The sequence below is a fragment of the Triplophysa rosa genome, linkage group LG20 (genome assembly GCF_024868665.1).
Source record: "Triplophysa rosa linkage group LG20, Trosa_1v2, whole genome shotgun sequence".
Taxonomy (NCBI): Eukaryota; Metazoa; Chordata; class Actinopteri; order Cypriniformes; family Nemacheilidae; genus Triplophysa; species Triplophysa rosa.
In genome coordinates, this window is record NC_079909.1 from 4,487,544 (window position 1) to 4,505,314 (window position 17,771).

A 17,771-nucleotide genomic window follows, 5' to 3' on the forward strand; every position below is an offset into this window, starting at 1 on the left:
AATTATCCGAGATAGATTTAACAACGTAGTAGTGCAATATTTTGTTTATAATCAGAATTTAGTCAGATAAATAGTCTTTAAATTAGTTTTAACGTAAAACGATAAGAAAAGACGTTTACATATCAGCCGGGAGCGAGCATACAATTTCATCCTATGGCTGTCAGTCAGTTAATCGGAAATGTCTGAGCTGGCTTATCAAAAACAGTCAGTACCCGCATATATGGTCAATTTCTGACCAATAACATTAACTGCACAACAAATTCAGTTACCTATGCTATAATAGCGCTAATAGGCACATTGTTACTCTTGATGATTGTTGTTTTTATTAGGCGGGTATGGAGTCAAAGGAAAAGATGTGTTGCAAAATCATTGCCGCTAAAGGTTTTCTTTGGATTTTTTTATCTCTCAGTACTTATTTTTTTGCAAAACTTTCTTTTTGTTTGCAAAACTTATTTTTTTTCTCTCAATACCTAAGTTTTATTTCGCGATTCATTATTTTGGTTTGCATTTCTATTGTTTTTGCTCAATTTTTATTTTGCAAAACTTATTTTTTGTTTGCAAACCTTTTTTTGTTGCAAATATATGACACTACTTTGACTCCATAGGCGGGGCTCTGTTGTGCACTTTCCCTTATTCAAAGTAACAGCACTGCCGTGTCTTGTTAATGTTGACAGTCTTTGTCGCTGACTGATGTGTGTGTGTAATGCGAGTGAAGCTCTAAGTAACGGTATCTTGTGATATCAAACAGTACCAGAGTGTGCTGAACTCTCAGCCCATAAATCCCAGAGTACATTTCATTGTGCAGAAAGCACGTGTTCCAAAAACTGATTGACAAAACTACTAAACATCTTGGGTTTGGAAACAAGGGGAGGAAAGTGATAATGGGAGTCCAGAAATGTAGAGAATTACCATGGTAATTATCCCCCCTTATGAAAAATTAACCTTATTTTCATAACCTTTTTACTAATTTTCGCAGGGGCCACCTCCAAAAGCTATGCAAATTCCATAAATATAGGATTTTCTGCATCTAAAGTTTACTGATATTACCCCCCAACTACAGTTCCTCCAGTCAAAATAGTCCATTTCCAGCACTAGAAATAACACATGTAAGGACATTTACCAACAGGGGTGAACCTAATGAGCCAAGCCCTCCTTGAGCGTGTGAAGAGTCATATGAAAAGAGAAATGGTTTGTTCAATTAATGTGGCTTTAATTTAAACACAAAATATGAGACATTCAGCCCCAGTCTCTCATATGACAAGGTCATGGGTTCGATCCCAGGGATTGCACATACTTAGAAACAAATGTACAGTGTATATTATAATGCAATGTAAGTTACTTTGGATAAAAGCGTCTGCCAAATGCGTAAATGTAAATATAAACTCCAGGACTGATCATTACATTCATCACCCCGACCCTTCCTGTTGATGCTCTTATATGACACTGATATACTCACATGAAAACCACTCCACTCAACCTCCCAGTAACAGCGTCCACACACACTCTCACTACACAACACCTGACACACATCATCAAATCTGTCTGGATGATCTGCTGGACTGTGTTGGTCCATGAAATCTTTTTGTTTCTCTCAGACGGACAGAGGTTTTTATTAATTGTGTTTGTGTCCAGAGTGACCTGACAGGAATCTGATGGAGATAAAAACACAAAATCATTCACTGTAAATAAGAGCTGGGTAGTAACGGATTTTAAACTACATTTTAAAATACTTGTAACCAGACTACAGTTACTTTTTTATGGATTAAATTATTACATATTATTCACAGAATTGGCAGTAACTTAAGTTGTTTACAGTTCAGTGATTTTCCCTACATCTTTTCATTTTTTATTTCTATTTTTTTTCTAATAAACATACATACCACTTATATACTGTATGTTTGTGATTATTCAAGCTTTTTCCGGCAGAGAGGGGAGGGGTTTGGAATCGCACAGAGATGCAAAATTGTGAATCTTGAGACACAATATTTTTAAGTAATCCTCAATAATTAAATGTATGAAAAAATATATTCAATTAGTCTTCAATACTAATTTTACCATCAAACCTTGACATGAAATCTTGCGAGATCTTGTGGCACGAGATCTTGTCACACCCCAAATAGACATATTTTTTAAGGAAACTCATGGGAAAACTATTCAGTGTTACTATCAGTAAACACTAACAACAAGTTATATGAGTGTCAGTATTTTGTCCGTACTGTACTTCAAAAAGATGTTGAGGCTCTTGTTGGTGATAAAGAATGGATTATTTTTCCTCGTTGTATTGGTCGGAATAGTACAAAATTATCCTGCTTCAATATATGTAACTAACATCAAATAAGATTGAAGTCAAACATATCTAAATGTAATCAAAAAGTAGTCCGATTACGTTTTTACACAAAATTGTAATCTAAGATATTACATTACAAACTACAATTTTTTTCATGTAATCTGTAATCAGTAATTGATTACAATTCCTACGTAATCTACCCAGTTCTGCCGGTGCATGGGGACCTAAACCTGAATACACACCAACTCATGGGCACTCGTGTCACAGTGGGGACCAAAATTGAGGTCCCCACAGGAAAATAAAAATGCATAAATTGTACAGAACGATATTTTTTGAAAATCTAAAAATGCAAAAAATGTTTTTATGATCTTTAGGTTTAGGGGATAAAATATACAGTTTGTACCATATAAAAATAATTACGCCTATGGACTGTCCCCACAGAGATAATAAATCAGACGTGTGTGTGTCTTACATTGTAGGACATCCTGTCTGGTCTTTGGTTTATTGGTGGGTTCAACTTCAATGCATGTTCCTGAAGACATAAACAGACATAATCAGTGTAATTCCTGTATAAAATGATATACTGTAAATCTCTTTCTTATTATTTTAAATGTTATGTGCTGTTTTACCTCCATTAGACATCTTGTCAATATCTTTACAGAAATCGTCAAGTTTTTCTTTCAGCATAGATACAGACTTTTTCACATCATCAAAAGAGAGTTGAGAAGTGATAGTGATGATGGGTTTATCTTCACATCCAAGAGAGACAGGCAGAGACTGAAAGCTCTACACAAACAACAACAGAGAAAATAAAATAAAGACAAATCCTTCATCATCACAACTCACACTGACCCGACGCTGCACTATAACATAGTTTGTCACGTCTAATATCTAATATCCAGATGTCAGTGTAAAGCAGTGTGCAGTTTGATGTGTTACCTGTATGAAAGTGACGTCATCATGTGTGTATGAAACCTCGTCCAGCTCAGCGTCTCTCTTCCTCAGATCCTCAATCTCCTGCTCCAGACGCTTCAAGTGTTCTTCAGCTTGACTCACTGCAGTCTTTTCCTGATCTCGGATGTGTTGCGTCACCTCAGAGCGTCTTCTCTCCATGGAGAGGATCATGTGTCTGAAGATCCCCTCAGTGATGTGCACTGCTATCTGTGCAGAGTGCTGCTAACACACACATTACAATCACATCTCGTACTGCTACACCACACAGCCTGTGAGACACAGTGAGACTGAAACATCTGCAGACTGAAGCTCAAACTAACTCACCTTATGACACATCACAGTCTCTCTCAGCTCCTTAAGCTCCTTCTCTATCTTCTCCATTCTCTGATGGTATTTTCTCTTCGTGTCGTCCAAAATCGCCTGGAGGAAAAATGAAAAAGTAGCAAAATCATCTGAACAAAACACAATCGATCATGATCGCACAAGTTAGTTCATACCTGTTTGTCGGTTCTCTCTGCTGCAGATGACACAGTGTCGTGATCTTTGTGTTCATCAATCGTACACAGATAACACACACACAGCTGATCAGTGCGACAGTAAACGTCCAGCAGTCTATCGTGTTGAGGACAGATGATCTCCTTAAGTCGTCCGGTGGCCTCGATCAAGTTGTGTTTCTTTCCTTTGAAGAGATTCTCGTGTTGTTGGAGGTGATCTTCACAGTAAGAGTTCAGACACATCAGGCAGGACTTGACAGCTTCGTGTTTGATTTCGGTACAGACGTCACACAGCACATCTCCAGCAGAACAGCTAGCAGAAACAGCAGCTTGTACTTTCGTCTCCTTCAGTTTCTCCACCATTTCAGCCAGTATGGTGTTTTTACCTAAAACAGGACTGAAGGTTTGTCTGCACTGAGGGCAGCTGTAGATTTTCTTCTTATGTTTCTGATTCCAGCAGTTTGTAATACAGCTCATACAGTAACTGTGTCCACAGGGAATGGTCACTGGATCCTTCAGTAGATCCAAACACACTGCACAGCTGAACTGATCCTGAGCCCATGATATACTGGCTTCTGCCATTTTACTGCAAGCAAGTACACACGAAGATCGGGGCACAGCTCGTTTTCCCTGAACCAAAGACTTCCGGGTTTATGAGGCGAGTGCAGTGTTGTTGTAGCGCATCATGGCACACAATGTTTTACTGTATAAGTAACCCGGCCCCACCCTACCTCACCACACACATACATGTATACACATCATGGCCGTTTCTGTTATTTCGATAGAAGCGATTTATGTTCAAATGCAGACCATAAGTACGAAACACATTTTGTGTGTTCTGCAGCGTGCGGCTCTGCGCTCACCGACACATGACACCAAGGTAGCGCCTAGTCTCGCGGTATTTTGATGTCAGGCTCTGATAGGTTTGCGCAGTGCCGCGAGAAGTCGAACACACGATCTATCGCTCATCAATCAAGATATTTAAAGATGACACGCGGGGCAAACCACGATCATCATTTCATAGAAAAAGTTGGGACATCAAAAGCAAACATGATACTATCTGGGGAAATATATAAAAGAGGATCACTGTGTGACATAAATATCTAGATGTAAAAAATACGTAACATGACAAATTTACATGTTACTTGCAACATAATTATTTGTCACATCAATGGAAATCATACTTAATGATGTTGTTACAGCATCTGCCAAACCCAACCAGTCAAGACCCCATGACTAAAATGTATATTTAGACATACATACTAAGGCCCGGTTTCAAAGGACAAGGCTTATCTTAAGCCAGGACTAGGCCTTAGATAAACGAGTATATTTAAGTCGCTTTTACAAAAAATTCATTAGAAAAAACATTACTGATGTTCATCATGATATAAAAACAATGGCACTGACATATATCTTAAGATATTTCAGGGCATGTTGTTTTCATTTAAGACAGCTCAAACATTCATTTAAGCCTTTTCTGTGAAACCGGGCCATAGTGTGTTATAATAAAATATAACGAATGGCATACGCTACAAGTGAAATCCTATGATTTACTTGTCTGTCCGCTAGAGGGCGACACAACACCCACTCCAGTGAGTGACCTGTGACTGACAGCATGGCCTGCCTTCCGACTAAACCGGAAGCAGATATTCTCACACACGTGAATGTTCACATCAGCGTCCGCGATGGATGCTACTAAGTTATCAACGTCAGAAAGTGTTTCTAAGAAAAAGGGCAAGAAAGCAAAGAACAAGGTAAAATCCGAAGAAAAGCCGGTTGTAGAGATGGACACCGAAAGTGAAGTCAAAGAAGAGAAATCGGCGTCAGGAGCGACTTTTCCCCCCACATTCAGCATGTCTGAGATCAAAAACAAACAGCGCAGACACATGATGTTCATCAAACTGAAGCAGGAGAAACGAAAGGTGAAATCTCACAAACACACGCATGTTTACTATTCTTTCTTGCTGAAAAACAGAGATTTAATGGTTATAATGGGAATTGTAACTGTAAGGGTCTTGCTGGGTCTCTAGTTTATTGGTGGATGGGGACACCATTAAAGCCTGCTGGTATATTATTCCCAAAACACACTACCATGGTGGTGGTTTATAATAGTATGGTATTTGTAATGGAAACAATCAGAATTCGTATTGATGTTTGGAAGGTTTGATAAAGCCATGCAGCATTTTGGGGTATTGAATGTATAAAGCCAAATATCATCTTCTTGCGTGATGAACCTCTGGTAAAACCTTCTAGACCCTGAATGCTTTTTTGGAATTCCATGAGCTCTTCAAATGTTGTGTTAAAGCTTTCATTTATGTCTCCCTCAGCAAAAGCTGGAACTGAAAAAGAAAAGGAAAAGAGAGAGAGAAGCTCTTGGTGATGAGGTATGTTTGTTTGACTTGTTAACAAGTTGACCGACAAACTGTGATCATGAATGACTTTGTTTTATAGTCTGGTGTCTTTATTCCCCCAAATCATTTCACGTTTTAATTTGTAGGCACCACCAAAAGAAGTTCCCAAGACGATAGAAAACCAGAGAGTATATGACGAAACTACAGTGAACCCAGAGGATGAGGAGGTGATGTGTTGTTACTGGATCCTGCTTCACCTGCCGGCTGCTTTTGATGTCATACTGACTTTGAACGTTGTGAAACTAACTTGGTGCTAATTTCTTTAAATCCAGGTGGCTTTCGATGAAGGAACCGATGAATTTTCTGCTTACTTTAATCGGCTGACAAATCCCAAAGTCCTTATCACCACATCAGACAGACCAAGAACAGTATGTTTACTATCTTTTGCAATATAACATTTGAACCATGTGTATACATACAGTTTTACGCCTGTAACGATGTATTAACCTCTCTTTGTTTGCAGAGAACTGTCAAGTTTTGTGAGCAGTTGGCGACGGTTATCCCAGATGCGCATGTGTACTACAGAAGAGGTCTGGCTTTGAAGAGAGTCATTCCTCAGTGTGTGACACACGGTTTTACTTACTTGTTAGTGGTCAATGAGGACAGAAAAGTGCCAAGTATCCTTACTACTTGTTAATAGTGTTTCTCTGTCTTATCGTCTGCTTAGTGAAATAATAAATTCCCACACAAAAGTAGTTCCTTTACCTAAAGCATCACAGATGGTTTAGTTTTGTGTCACCTTCCTGACGGGCCGACTGCGCATTTCAAAGTCAGTGGTGTTCGGCTTCGCAAGGAGATGAAGGTTTGTGAAGTTGTACTTTTATTACACCGATAAAAAGGGCCGTTTGTTGTTCGTTGTCCTTATTCTGGCATGATTTTGTTTACCAGAGAAGAGGAAAGGAGCCAACAGAACACTCTCCTGAAGTCATTCTCAATAACTTCACTACTAGACTGGGTCACACTGTCGGAAGGCTGCTTGCTGCTCTGTTTCCTCATGATCCTCAGTTTGTGGGCCGTCAGGTTGCCACATTTCACAATCAGAGAGACTTCATCTTTTTCAGATTTCACAGGTAACGCTCTTTTGTGATAAGTCAATCGTTTTCGACGTGCCGTAAAATGATAAATGTTAAGGCATGTTTTCTTTGTTTTTCACATTTCTTAAACGTTATGTCCTGGTTTAAATTAGATTCAGGTTTTCAGTTTTGCACCAGCCTCTGTTGTACCTTATTTAATATTTTGAGTATTAGCGGTAAGACATTAAAGTGATAAAGTTCTTTATTGGCATATTATTAATTATTATGAAAGGAGTGCTAAAAAAAAACAGACCATATAGAACTGAGAGCATGATGCTAAAAATGTGCGTTTTTGACTTTTCTATAAAAACACACAATCACACATTCCTGAGTACATATCAAGAGTTTTTTTTTTTTTACTTTTTTCTAAATAGACAAATGTCAAATTGTACAAACTAGGAATTTCTTATTTTTTACAAGACTGAACCGATTATGTATAACACACAGGTATATCTTCAAGAATGAAAAGCGAGTAGGAATCCAGGAACTAGGACCCCGCTTCACTCTTAAACTTCGCTCCTTACAGAAAGGCACCTTTGACTCGAAGTTTGGGGAGTATGAATGGGTTCATAAGGTTTGTTTGAACACTTTATTGGATGTGTAAATGCACATATATTTGAAGAGTTCATACTGTGTCAGTTGTTCATTATTTCCTTTATGCGTTTCAGCGACATGAGATGGACTCCTGTCGAAGAAAATTCCACCTTTGAGGGACAGACTGGAAAAAATTACAAACGATTTGTATGGTTTCATAACCTATTTTATGAAACGTTTAATAAAATGTGTCTGTCATTGACTTAACATTGAAAGTCTATTGACCCAACTGTGTTTATTGTACATTATGCATGCTAATATTATAACCTCTTAAATCCCCCTTTATCTCATTCTTTTGTGATTCTGAACTGTTGTATTTGTACTAGTATTAAAGCAGATCCTGTTGTATCTAAAAAGTAATCAATGTAAATGTACTACCTGAGTGACAAGTCCTATGACTTGTCTTTAGAAAGAATTGGATATAACCAGAAGTGGTGCAATGGTGATACATTATTAGAAACTCTTGCCAAAACTTGTTTCATCTGTAAATGCACATTTGAAGAAAGCATGTCTTGGAAGCAAAGACACCAAAAAACAGTATAGAAATGAGATGGTAATAACACTAATGGCTGGAATAAGACTTTTAAAGTCTGAACAGATTTTTTTTTAACTAGACAACCCTAACCTTGCAGACTTTTTGAAAGTTTCAGATAGAAACACACTAACTGGTCAAATCTGCAGACTGGCACAGACTTTCTGCAACAAGTCCAGACTGAAATTCTGAGCAAAAGTCCTGTATTGTATTTTAGCCTTAAGTAACATTGCATCTTATACACAGAAGCCATAGGCACATGGCCACATTGCATGTAGTGGCACTTCTACAGATGCTGAAGCCCGACGTACTTTTTGTAAAAACAGCTTTTCTCAAGTGATCAGTTTTTCCCAGATTTTGTTCCTGTGCACGACGCTTCACTGCTGGCCAGCCAGTTACTGCCAAACCCCATCACGCTCTTTAAATGCTGAGGCAATTTTAAAACAAGTTAGCTGAAAATTAAGTGAATTTAAAGTATTTAAGCAACAGAATGAATAAAATCTACTGGAAATGAAAACCCAGATCCATTTTTATGGGTTGAAAAGAATTATAAAACAAAACTTGATTTAATCTAGGTTTAAAGGGATAGTTCACAAAGATATTTGAAAGAATGTCAATAACCAAACAGATCTCATCCCCCATTGACTCCCATTGCATTTATTTTCCCTAGTATGGAAGTAGATGGGGGATGAGATCTAGTTTTATATAATACATGCGTTGAATATTCTTCATAAAACATTAACGTTACAGTAAACATAATTGTTTACAGTATTGTAATTAGCCCGTTATATATGTGATAGCGAAGTCTCAATGTGCGATAATGGTAAATACTAAATAGACATACTCATACAAACCCGATTCCAAAAAAGTTGGGACACTGTACAAATTGTGAATAAAAACAGAATGCAATGATGTGGAAGTTTCAAATTTCAATATTTTATTCAGAATACAACATGGATGACATATCAAATGTTTAAACTGAGAGAATGTATCATTTTAAGGGAAAAATAAGTTGATTTTAAATTTCATGGCATCAACACATCTCAAAAAAGTTGGGACAAGGCCATGTTTACCACTGTGTGGCATCCCCTCTTCTTTTTATAACAGTCTGCAAACATCTGGGGACTGAGGAGACAAGTTGCTCAAGTTTAGGAATAGGAATGTTGTCCCATTCTTGTCTAATACAGGCTTCTAGTTGCTCGACTGTCTTAGGTCTTCTTTGTCGCATCTTCCTCTTTATGATGCGCCAAATGTTTTCTATGGGTGAAAGATCTGGACTGCAGGCTGGCCATTTCAGTACCCGGATCCTTCTTCTATGCAGCCATGATGTTGTAATTGATGCAGTATGTGGTCTGGCATTGTCATGTTGGAAAATGCAAGGTCTTCCCTGAAAGAGACGACGTCTGGATGGGAGCATATGTTGTTCTAGAACTTGGATATACCATTGATGGTGCCTTTCCAGATGTGTAAGCTGCCCATGCCACACACACTCATGCAACCCCATACCATCAGAGATGCAGGCTTCTGAACTGAGCGCTGATAACAACTTGGGTTGTCCTTGTCTAATGTGACCCTACTTTGACTCCATACTTGTCCTCTTTAGTCCGGATGACATGGCGTCCCAGTTTTCCAAAAAGAACTTCAAATTTTGATTCGTCTGACCACAGAACAGTTTTCCACTTTTCCACAGTCCATTTTAAATGAGCCTTGGCCCAGAGAAAACGCCTGCGCTTCTGGATCATGTTTAGATATGGCTTCTTTTTTGACCTATAGAGTTTTAGCCGGCAACGGCGAATGGCACGGTGGATTGTGTTCACCGACAATGTTTTCTGGAAGTATTCCTGAGCCCATGTTGTGATTTCCATTACAGTAGCATTCCTGTATGTGATGCAGTGCCGTCTAAGGGCCCGAAGATCACGGGCATCCAGAATGGTTTTCCGGCCTTGACCCTTACGCACAGAGATTGTTCCAGATTCTCTGAATCTTTGGATGATATTATGCACTGTAGATGATGATAACTTCAAACTCTTCGCAATTTTTCTCTGAGAAACTCCTTTCTGATATTGCTCCACTATTTTTCGCCGCAGCATTGGGGGAATTGGTGATCCTCTGCCCATCTTGACTTCTGAGAGACACTGCCACTCTGAGAGGCTCTTTTTATACCCAATCATGTTGCCAATTGACCTAATAAATTGCAAATTGGTCCTCCAGCTGTTCCTTATATGTACATTTAACTTTTCCGGCCTCTTATTGCTACCTGTCCCAACTTTTTTGGAATGTGTAGCTCTCATGAAATCCAAAATGAGCCAATATTTGGCATGACATTTCAAAATGTCTCACTTTCAACATTTGATATGTTATCTATATTCTATTGTGAATAAAATATAAGTTTATGAGATTCGTAAATTATTGCATTCCTTTTTTATTCACAATTTGTACAGTGTCCCAACTTTTTTGGAATCGGGTTTGTACATGGAAAGTGTCAAAAATTACATATCTCTGCTGACTCTGAAATTACTGTAAAGAAAAACGATATGATTTCCATTTTAATTCAGAGCACCACTTTTAGTATAAGGTGAAGTTAGGACAGAGAGTGGCAGTAATGCAACAAATCGGATGCCAACAGCCAGTAAAACTCAAGAAGAAGTCGGTTTCTATAATGAATTCATTCAGTACGCTGGGTGGCGGTATTTAACTTTAACATCGGCGATCCACCACTCCAGTAACGAAACCGAAGGAGACGTTCAAGAAGTAAATTAAAAGGTTTATATTCAAATGCTCAGTCTTCTGACAGTAAACGCGTCTTTTAAATGTTTGTTATTACAGTTGCTTCGTTATTTCCGTGAAAGTGTCTGTTAGATAGTTAAGTGATGTGATTGTGAATACTGTTAAATAGCGTCAACTGATGCAAAGGCTAACGGCTAATGTTAGCACACTGATGCACACCGTCGTTGGTATATTTGCAGCACATATACTCACAGTAAGTTAAAGCTCTCTAACAAATACTCGCTCATAGCAAATATCTATTTTCATAGATGTATATTTGATTTGTTTAAAAAAATAGACAGAAGATCAAGAACAAGGAGATTAAAAGAATATAAGAGCAGCCCAGATTATTACTGCATGGATTCAATTGTAGCGCATTTGTCTGATAAACGTTCATTTGAACTACTCTACTGTACTGTAACACACGCTTTAAGATGGGTAATGCTGGTTATTACAAATACATAATACACATTTCTTATGTAACTTAATGGTTACATGCTTAGAGCAGATGTAATTACCAATCTGAATCTTATAAAAACCAATAATATCATCGATATAAAAACATCTACCGAAAGAACTAGACAGCTATTGTTCAAAAACAGCAAATGTTGCAGTTAAGAACTGTGCTCAAAAGATAAAGAGAAGTAAAACCGTACAAGGTTCAGTGTTCACTGTAATGTTAGCAAACACATTAAAGGGATACTTCTCCCAAAAATGAAAATTCTGTAATTATTTACTCACCCTCAGACCCTCACCCTCTCTGTTCATCTGGTCATTTAGAAATGGCAGAAGCCAGTATATCATGGGCTCAGGATCAGTTCAGCTGTGCAGTGTGTTTGGATCTACTGAAGGATCCAGTGACCATTCCCTGTGGACACAGTTACTGTATGAGCTGTATTACACACTGCTGGAATCAGAAAAATCTGAGGAAAGTCTACAGCTGCCCTCAGTGCAGACAAACCTTCAGTCTAAGACCAGTTTTAGGTAAAAACACCATACTGGCTGAAATGGTGGAGAAACTGAAGAAGACGAAAGTACAAGCTGCGGTTTATGCTCACTGTTCTGCTGGAGATGTGCTGTGTGACGTCTGTACTGAAATCAAACACGAAGCTGTCAAGTCCTGCCTGATGTGTCTGAACTCTTACTGTGAAGATCACCTCCAACAACACGAGAATCTCTTCAAAGGAAAGAAACACAACTTGATCGAGGCCACCGGACGACTTAAGGAGATCATCTGTCCTCAACACGATAGACTGCTGGACGTTTACTGTCGCACTGATCAGCTGTGTGTGTGTTATCTGTGTACGATTGATGAACACAAAGATCACGACACTGTGTCATCTACAGCAGAGAGAACCGACAAACAGGTATGAACTAACTTGTGCGATCATGATCGATTGTGTTTTCAGATGATTTTGCTACTTTTTCATTTTTCCTCCAGGCGATTTTGGACGACACGAAGAGAAAATACCATCAGAGAATGGAAAAGATAGAGAAGGAGCTTAAGGAGCTGAGAGAGACTGTGATGTGTCATAAGGTGAGTTAGTTTGAGCTTCAGTCTGCAGATGTTTCAGTCTCACTGTGTCTCACAGGCTGTGTGGTGTAGCAGTACGAGATGTGATTGTAATGTGTGTGTTAGCAGCACTCTGCACAGATAGCAGTGCACATCACTGAGGGGATCTTCAGACACATGATCCTCTCCATGGAGAGAAGACGCTCTGAGGTGACGCAACACATCCGAGATCAGGAAAAGACTGCAGTGAGTCAAGCTGAAGAACACTTGAAGCGTCTGGAGCAGGAGATTGAGGATCTGAGGAAGAGAGACGCTGAGCTGGACGAGGTTTCATACACACATGATGACGTCACTTTCATACAGGTAACACATCAAACTGCACACTGCTTTACACTGACATCTGGATATTAGATATTAGACGTGACAAACTATGTTATAGTGCAGCGTCGGGTCAGTGTGAGTTGTGATGATGAAGGATTTGTCTTTATTTTATTTTCTCTGTTATTGTTTGTGTAGAGCTTTCAGTCTCTGCCTGTCTCTCTTGGATGTGAAGATAAACCCATCATCACTATCACTTCTCAACTCTCTTTTGATGATGTGAAAAAGTCTGTATCTAAACTGAACGAAAAACTTGACGATTTCTGTAAAGATATTGACAAGATGTCTAATGGAGGTAAAACAACACACATTTCAGAAAGAATTTCAAAGCATATCAAAGAAGACTATGGAAAAGAAAAATCTAATTTGTATAAGGTAATTACACTGATTATGTTTGTTTATGTCTTTAGTAACATGCAGTGAACTTTCACCCACCAATGAACCGAAGACCAGACAGGATTTCCTACAATGTAAGACACACACGCACACACACACACACGCACACGCACACACACACGGCTGTTTGATTCCAAGAATTGATTCCTAGCTGCTGTTTTCGATTCCCTTCGACTCACTGTTTTACTACAGATTTTTATTTGCTTTTTTTATGCAATACAATTTTCTAAGTTTTTACTTCTTACACTTATTCATTCTTTATTGTTTCTATAATAACCGAATCTTATCCTCCAATGAATACACAAATTCACTTTTCCGAGTACAAATATTAATTGGAAGATAAAAAATATATATTTCATTTGAAGTGTAAATTGTTTCGGATCCTGATTGGTCACCAGTTGCTTTACCTAGTGTCCTCTGCGGCCACCTAAATGTGTTAATACTCCCCATGATTGCTAACAAACAAGGCAAGCAGTAATTATTATTATTGGCTGTACGTTAACTTTGTGTAGCACTGGTGCTACAGAGGTTTCAAGTTTTTTAGCACAGGCCAAACAGTTGTAGCACAAGTATAAAACGTCTGTTGTCGTCATTAAAAAAAGTATGCAAGTGTAGTTCATCACATGAATAGGCATGTAACTGACAAATGACATTAATGTTACATACAGATGGATAAATTACGGCTATATAATTTTTAGTTTACCTAAATTTGTTTTATTTTTTCCAAGTTCTGCGTATTTCATTTTTTTATTATACAATAGAGGTACATTTGTCCACATAAATTACTGTAGGAAACTATAGTGTAATTTACTATAGTAAACTGCAGTAACATTCCTAGATACTACAATATTTTTGAACCTAACTATAGTATACTACAGTGTTTACTACAGTTTATCAATTAACTAGAAGGGTATTACAATTCTTTTAGCAAATGCTACAGTATTTTTTCACCTGAGTGTTTTAAGTTAACAGGGCTTTTATTTTGACGGGTCGTCTGGAAGATGCTCGCATTTTAGTGTGCTTGACGATAGCTTCACTCAAACAGTAAAATGCTCAAAAAATAAACTCTCAGAGCAACTCTGGATATGACGTTCACGTGTTTATGTCCTCATACAGTGCAGACGCAGACAAATCCTCAACCATCATTTGTGTAATATGTTAATCTGTGCAGTGTGCGCCTCATTCACTCAGAACAGCCACATGACATATTTAAATTACAGGAAGTTATATGGACTCAATGTGGTGCGCCATTGATTAATGTCACACACAAACAAGCACAACCACGACAAACAAACACGCAGCTCTCTCTAATGCAAGTATTCTTATTATTCTTGGCACAGACCGATTTTTTTCATAGCACTGTTATTATTCTTTTTTCAAGAAGCTTACTCGTCCGGTCGAGCAAGTAAAATTCTCTCTCACTTGCCCATACAAAACATTCACTTGTCCCCGAGAAGCGGACAAGCGTTAATGTTGAGCCCTGATGTAACTAAAACACCGCACCACTGGTTTGCGCGGGCCTGTGTGTGCATGTGAGCTCGCAACGAGGGGGATTGAGTGACAGATGCATGCTTTGCAGAATCAGCCATTCCCGCCATTCTCCCGCAGCCCGCACACACAAGTGTCTTAAGCCTGTGGCATACTTCTTTTTTTTATGTGTACGTGAGCGTACGTGTACAGCTGAATTGTGCACAGCCTTGCAAAGTATACTGCTTTCAACATATTGCAATTTACCTCTCCGGGCCTACAGGGCCCAGGTTTTCCTCTTCTACCTTGAATCGATACTACAGGACACTGCTGCCACCTGGTGGTTAAACTAATTACTGCAAGTGGTGTGTTATAACCAGACTTTTATTTTGACAGGTCGCTGCAAAGGGCGTTTGACGGTTGCTTTTTCAAATGAAAGAGTCACTTCATATAGTGAGACGTGGATGCTGCAACCGCTCCACTCTTTCCCTCATAGACTCGTAAAACAAGCAGATTACATATTTAAACCGAGCCTGAATATTTTTAATGTTATGCATTTTGTTAGCTGTTCAGCGCTACTTGATGAAATGTATTTTCCAGATTCCGTGCCATTCTGCATTATACGGCAAATTCAGTTTTCATTCAGCGATTCCGTCCACGTTTTGCACATCACGGTAGAAGCGAGGAGTCAATTCTTTTTGGAATCGTTTCCCTTACTGCCCTACACACACCCAAACTCCTGAATTCAGCAGTCGTCACTGACTGTAATTATGTTCAATGTGAAACTGCTTCAACACAGCTAAACTTTGCACATTCTCAAACTGACAGACTAAAATACAGTAAATGATTGTGTGTTTTTATCTCCATCAGATTCCTGTCAGTTAACTCTGGACACAAACACAGTGAATAAAAACCTCCGTCTGTCTAAGAGCAACAGAGTGATTTCATGGATTTTCGAAAGCCAGCATTATCCTGATCATCCAGACAGATTTGATCAAATGTATCAGGTGTTGTGTAAAGAGAGTGTGTGTGGACGCTGTTACTGGGAGGTTGAGTGGAGTGTCGAGGAGATGTTTGGTGTGAGTATATCAGTGTCATATAAGAGCATCAACAGGAAGGGTCGGGGTAGAGAAAGTCTGTTTGGAGGTAATGATCAGTCCTGGTGTTTTTCCCGCCATTTCAACTGTTATACATTCTCTCACAAAAGGAATTGCACTGATATTCCGTTAAGGTTGAGATCTCCCAGAATAGGAATGTATGTGGATCACAGTGCAGGAATTCTGTCATTCTACAGCATCTCTGACACAATGAGACTCATCCACAGAGTGCAAACCACATTCACTCAACCTCTCTATCCTGGATTTAGGCTCGGTAGTGGAACAAGATTGAAACTATGTGAACCGTAAATATAGGTGTTTTACAGTTGAATTAAAATTAAAATACAGTTGAATTAAAATTAGCATGAAATGAAGGACATTCATTATACATATACTGTGACTGACAAATTTCTAAGCATTTTAATAGTAGGTTTACTCCAGGTAAGATCACACTTCTGAACGTCGTAATAAATGATGTTACTGAAAAGATGTTAAATTCAGTCATGAAACTCATAATGCCATTTGCTTGTGTACTTGTGCTTCTGACTGAAAAATCCTCTACTTGGAATCAAAAAATCTTTGGTCAGTTGTTTAAATATGTAGGATCAGTAAAATATGTAACTCAGTATGCTCTCTGTTTGTTTTGTTGTTTCTGGCAGTAAATTATGATTGACGATATTAATACAAATCAAACCATGGTAAGTGTCTGTTTGAATGAAAACTGTAATGTTTTAGCGTGAAATGATTTAACTTCATTTTAGTAACCAGTGAAATGTACTTTTACCTGCACTATAACTAAATCTTTCGCTTTATTACCGTGCGCTTCACTCAGTCACTCACGGACCAAGCAAGAGCTCCGCTCATGTTAAGCCCAATTTTTATTTGGACCTACGGCGTAGTCTACACAGAGCCGAAGCACGATGATAAAAATCGGCCTTCACGCTCACTGGAAAACCACATCCCACTCAGAGGTCGCTCTGACATAAAATGTGTCTAGTAGGTCTACTTGTTTTCAGTTTATAATAAACTTCTTGAATACATGTCATAAAGTAGTAAGCTGATAAATAGTGGTTATGTTTCAGTGTTACATTCTGTGACATTTCAGCATGTTTTTAGCCATTTTTTATTTAAAGAGTGCCTAAAATGCAATAATTGAAAAAGTGTATTTGATTTTTGTTACTTTATTCCTGTGAACGTATAGCTGTTATTGTAGTCCAGACATGCCGAGTTAGGTAAAAATGGAGACAGGTGCAGAGGGGCCGGTCAAGTGCAAGTGGGTGGGACTTAAGCCGCAATTGGGCTGTACCAGAGATACTCTTATTATAGTGAGATGATAGATTGGACAACCCTTAATGGCTAACAAAACCCATTGACATCCATTCAAAAAACTAGCATCGGGTCTCCTTTCCTGCATTCGGCTGAAGCCAGGGTGTTAGCATTAGCTGTTATGTTTTTTTGGCTAAAGGTTGCAGGCTTGCCTTCTAGTGGCTTTTGATTGGTTTATTTAATGTTGTGTTTTGTGGTATTGGTTCATGATCCACAGTTGGTGTAGTACTAATAAAAGGATGACTCCGAGAAGGCCTTAATTCTCGATGAACCACTGAACAACACCCCAATTACATTACTTTTAGAAACAAAAGGTTGAACAAAGTGGGCTGAGTCCTCCATCACATGCTCTGACTATACTACATGCTCTGACTATAACGCATCAATAAATGTTCATTGTTGTTGTGGAAACCATACATTTTTTGCCAGTGATCAGTTATTTGAAGTATCCCTGATAGCACACTTACATCTGGCAGACATCTA

General features: G+C 38.6%; 3 protein-coding genes across 7 annotated transcripts; 2 read left to right on the top strand and 1 right to left on the bottom strand.

Annotated features, from left to right (window-relative positions):
* Positions 1-1,169: 1,169 nt before the first annotated feature.
* On the bottom strand, positions 1,170-4,317 carry LOC130571032 (E3 ubiquitin/ISG15 ligase TRIM25-like). Of its 2 annotated transcripts, none has more exons than XM_057361699.1 (6): positions 3,739-4,317; positions 3,566-3,661; positions 3,227-3,460; positions 2,917-3,073; positions 2,760-2,819; positions 1,170-1,649 (listed from the first exon to the last, which is right to left on the bottom strand). In XM_057361699.1, the coding sequence occupies exons 1-6, from the start codon at positions 4,315-4,317 to the stop codon at positions 1,453-1,455; spliced, it is 1,323 nt and encodes a 440-aa protein (XP_057217682.1). In that variant the 3' UTR covers positions 1,170-1,452. The 2 variants fall into 2 exon arrangements, with proteins under 2 accessions (XP_057217682.1, XP_057217681.1); XM_057361698.1 differs by having other exon boundaries at positions 3,227-3,463.
* rpf1 (ribosome production factor 1 homolog) lies at positions 4,307-9,813 on the top strand. Its single transcript, XM_057361701.1, has 10 exons — positions 4,307-4,393; positions 5,305-5,657; positions 6,063-6,119; positions 6,233-6,313; positions 6,419-6,514; positions 6,610-6,763; positions 6,866-6,948; positions 7,035-7,216; positions 7,667-7,793; positions 7,888-9,813. The coding sequence occupies exons 2-10, from the start codon at positions 5,400-5,402 to the stop codon at positions 7,927-7,929; spliced, it is 1,080 nt and encodes a 359-aa protein (XP_057217684.1). The 5' UTR covers positions 4,307-4,393; positions 5,305-5,399; the 3' UTR covers positions 7,930-9,813.
* Positions 9,814-11,006: 1,193 nt separating this feature from the next.
* Positions 11,007-16,588, top strand: LOC130571030 (tripartite motif-containing protein 16-like). Of its 4 annotated transcripts, none has more exons than XM_057361693.1 (7): positions 11,007-11,325; positions 11,892-12,478; positions 12,553-12,648; positions 12,751-12,987; positions 13,141-13,297; positions 13,413-13,472; positions 15,736-16,588. In XM_057361693.1, exons 2-7 carry the CDS (start codon positions 11,894-11,896, stop codon positions 16,269-16,271), a joined length of 1,671 nt encoding a protein of 556 aa, XP_057217676.1. In that variant the 5' UTR covers positions 11,007-11,325; positions 11,892-11,893; the 3' UTR covers positions 16,272-16,588. The 4 variants fall into 4 exon arrangements, with proteins under 4 accessions (XP_057217676.1, XP_057217679.1, XP_057217677.1 ...); XM_057361696.1 differs by having other exon boundaries at positions 11,011-11,325; positions 12,754-12,987; XM_057361694.1 differs by having other exon boundaries at positions 11,014-11,108.
* The last annotated feature ends 1,183 nt before the right edge of the window (positions 16,589-17,771 follow it).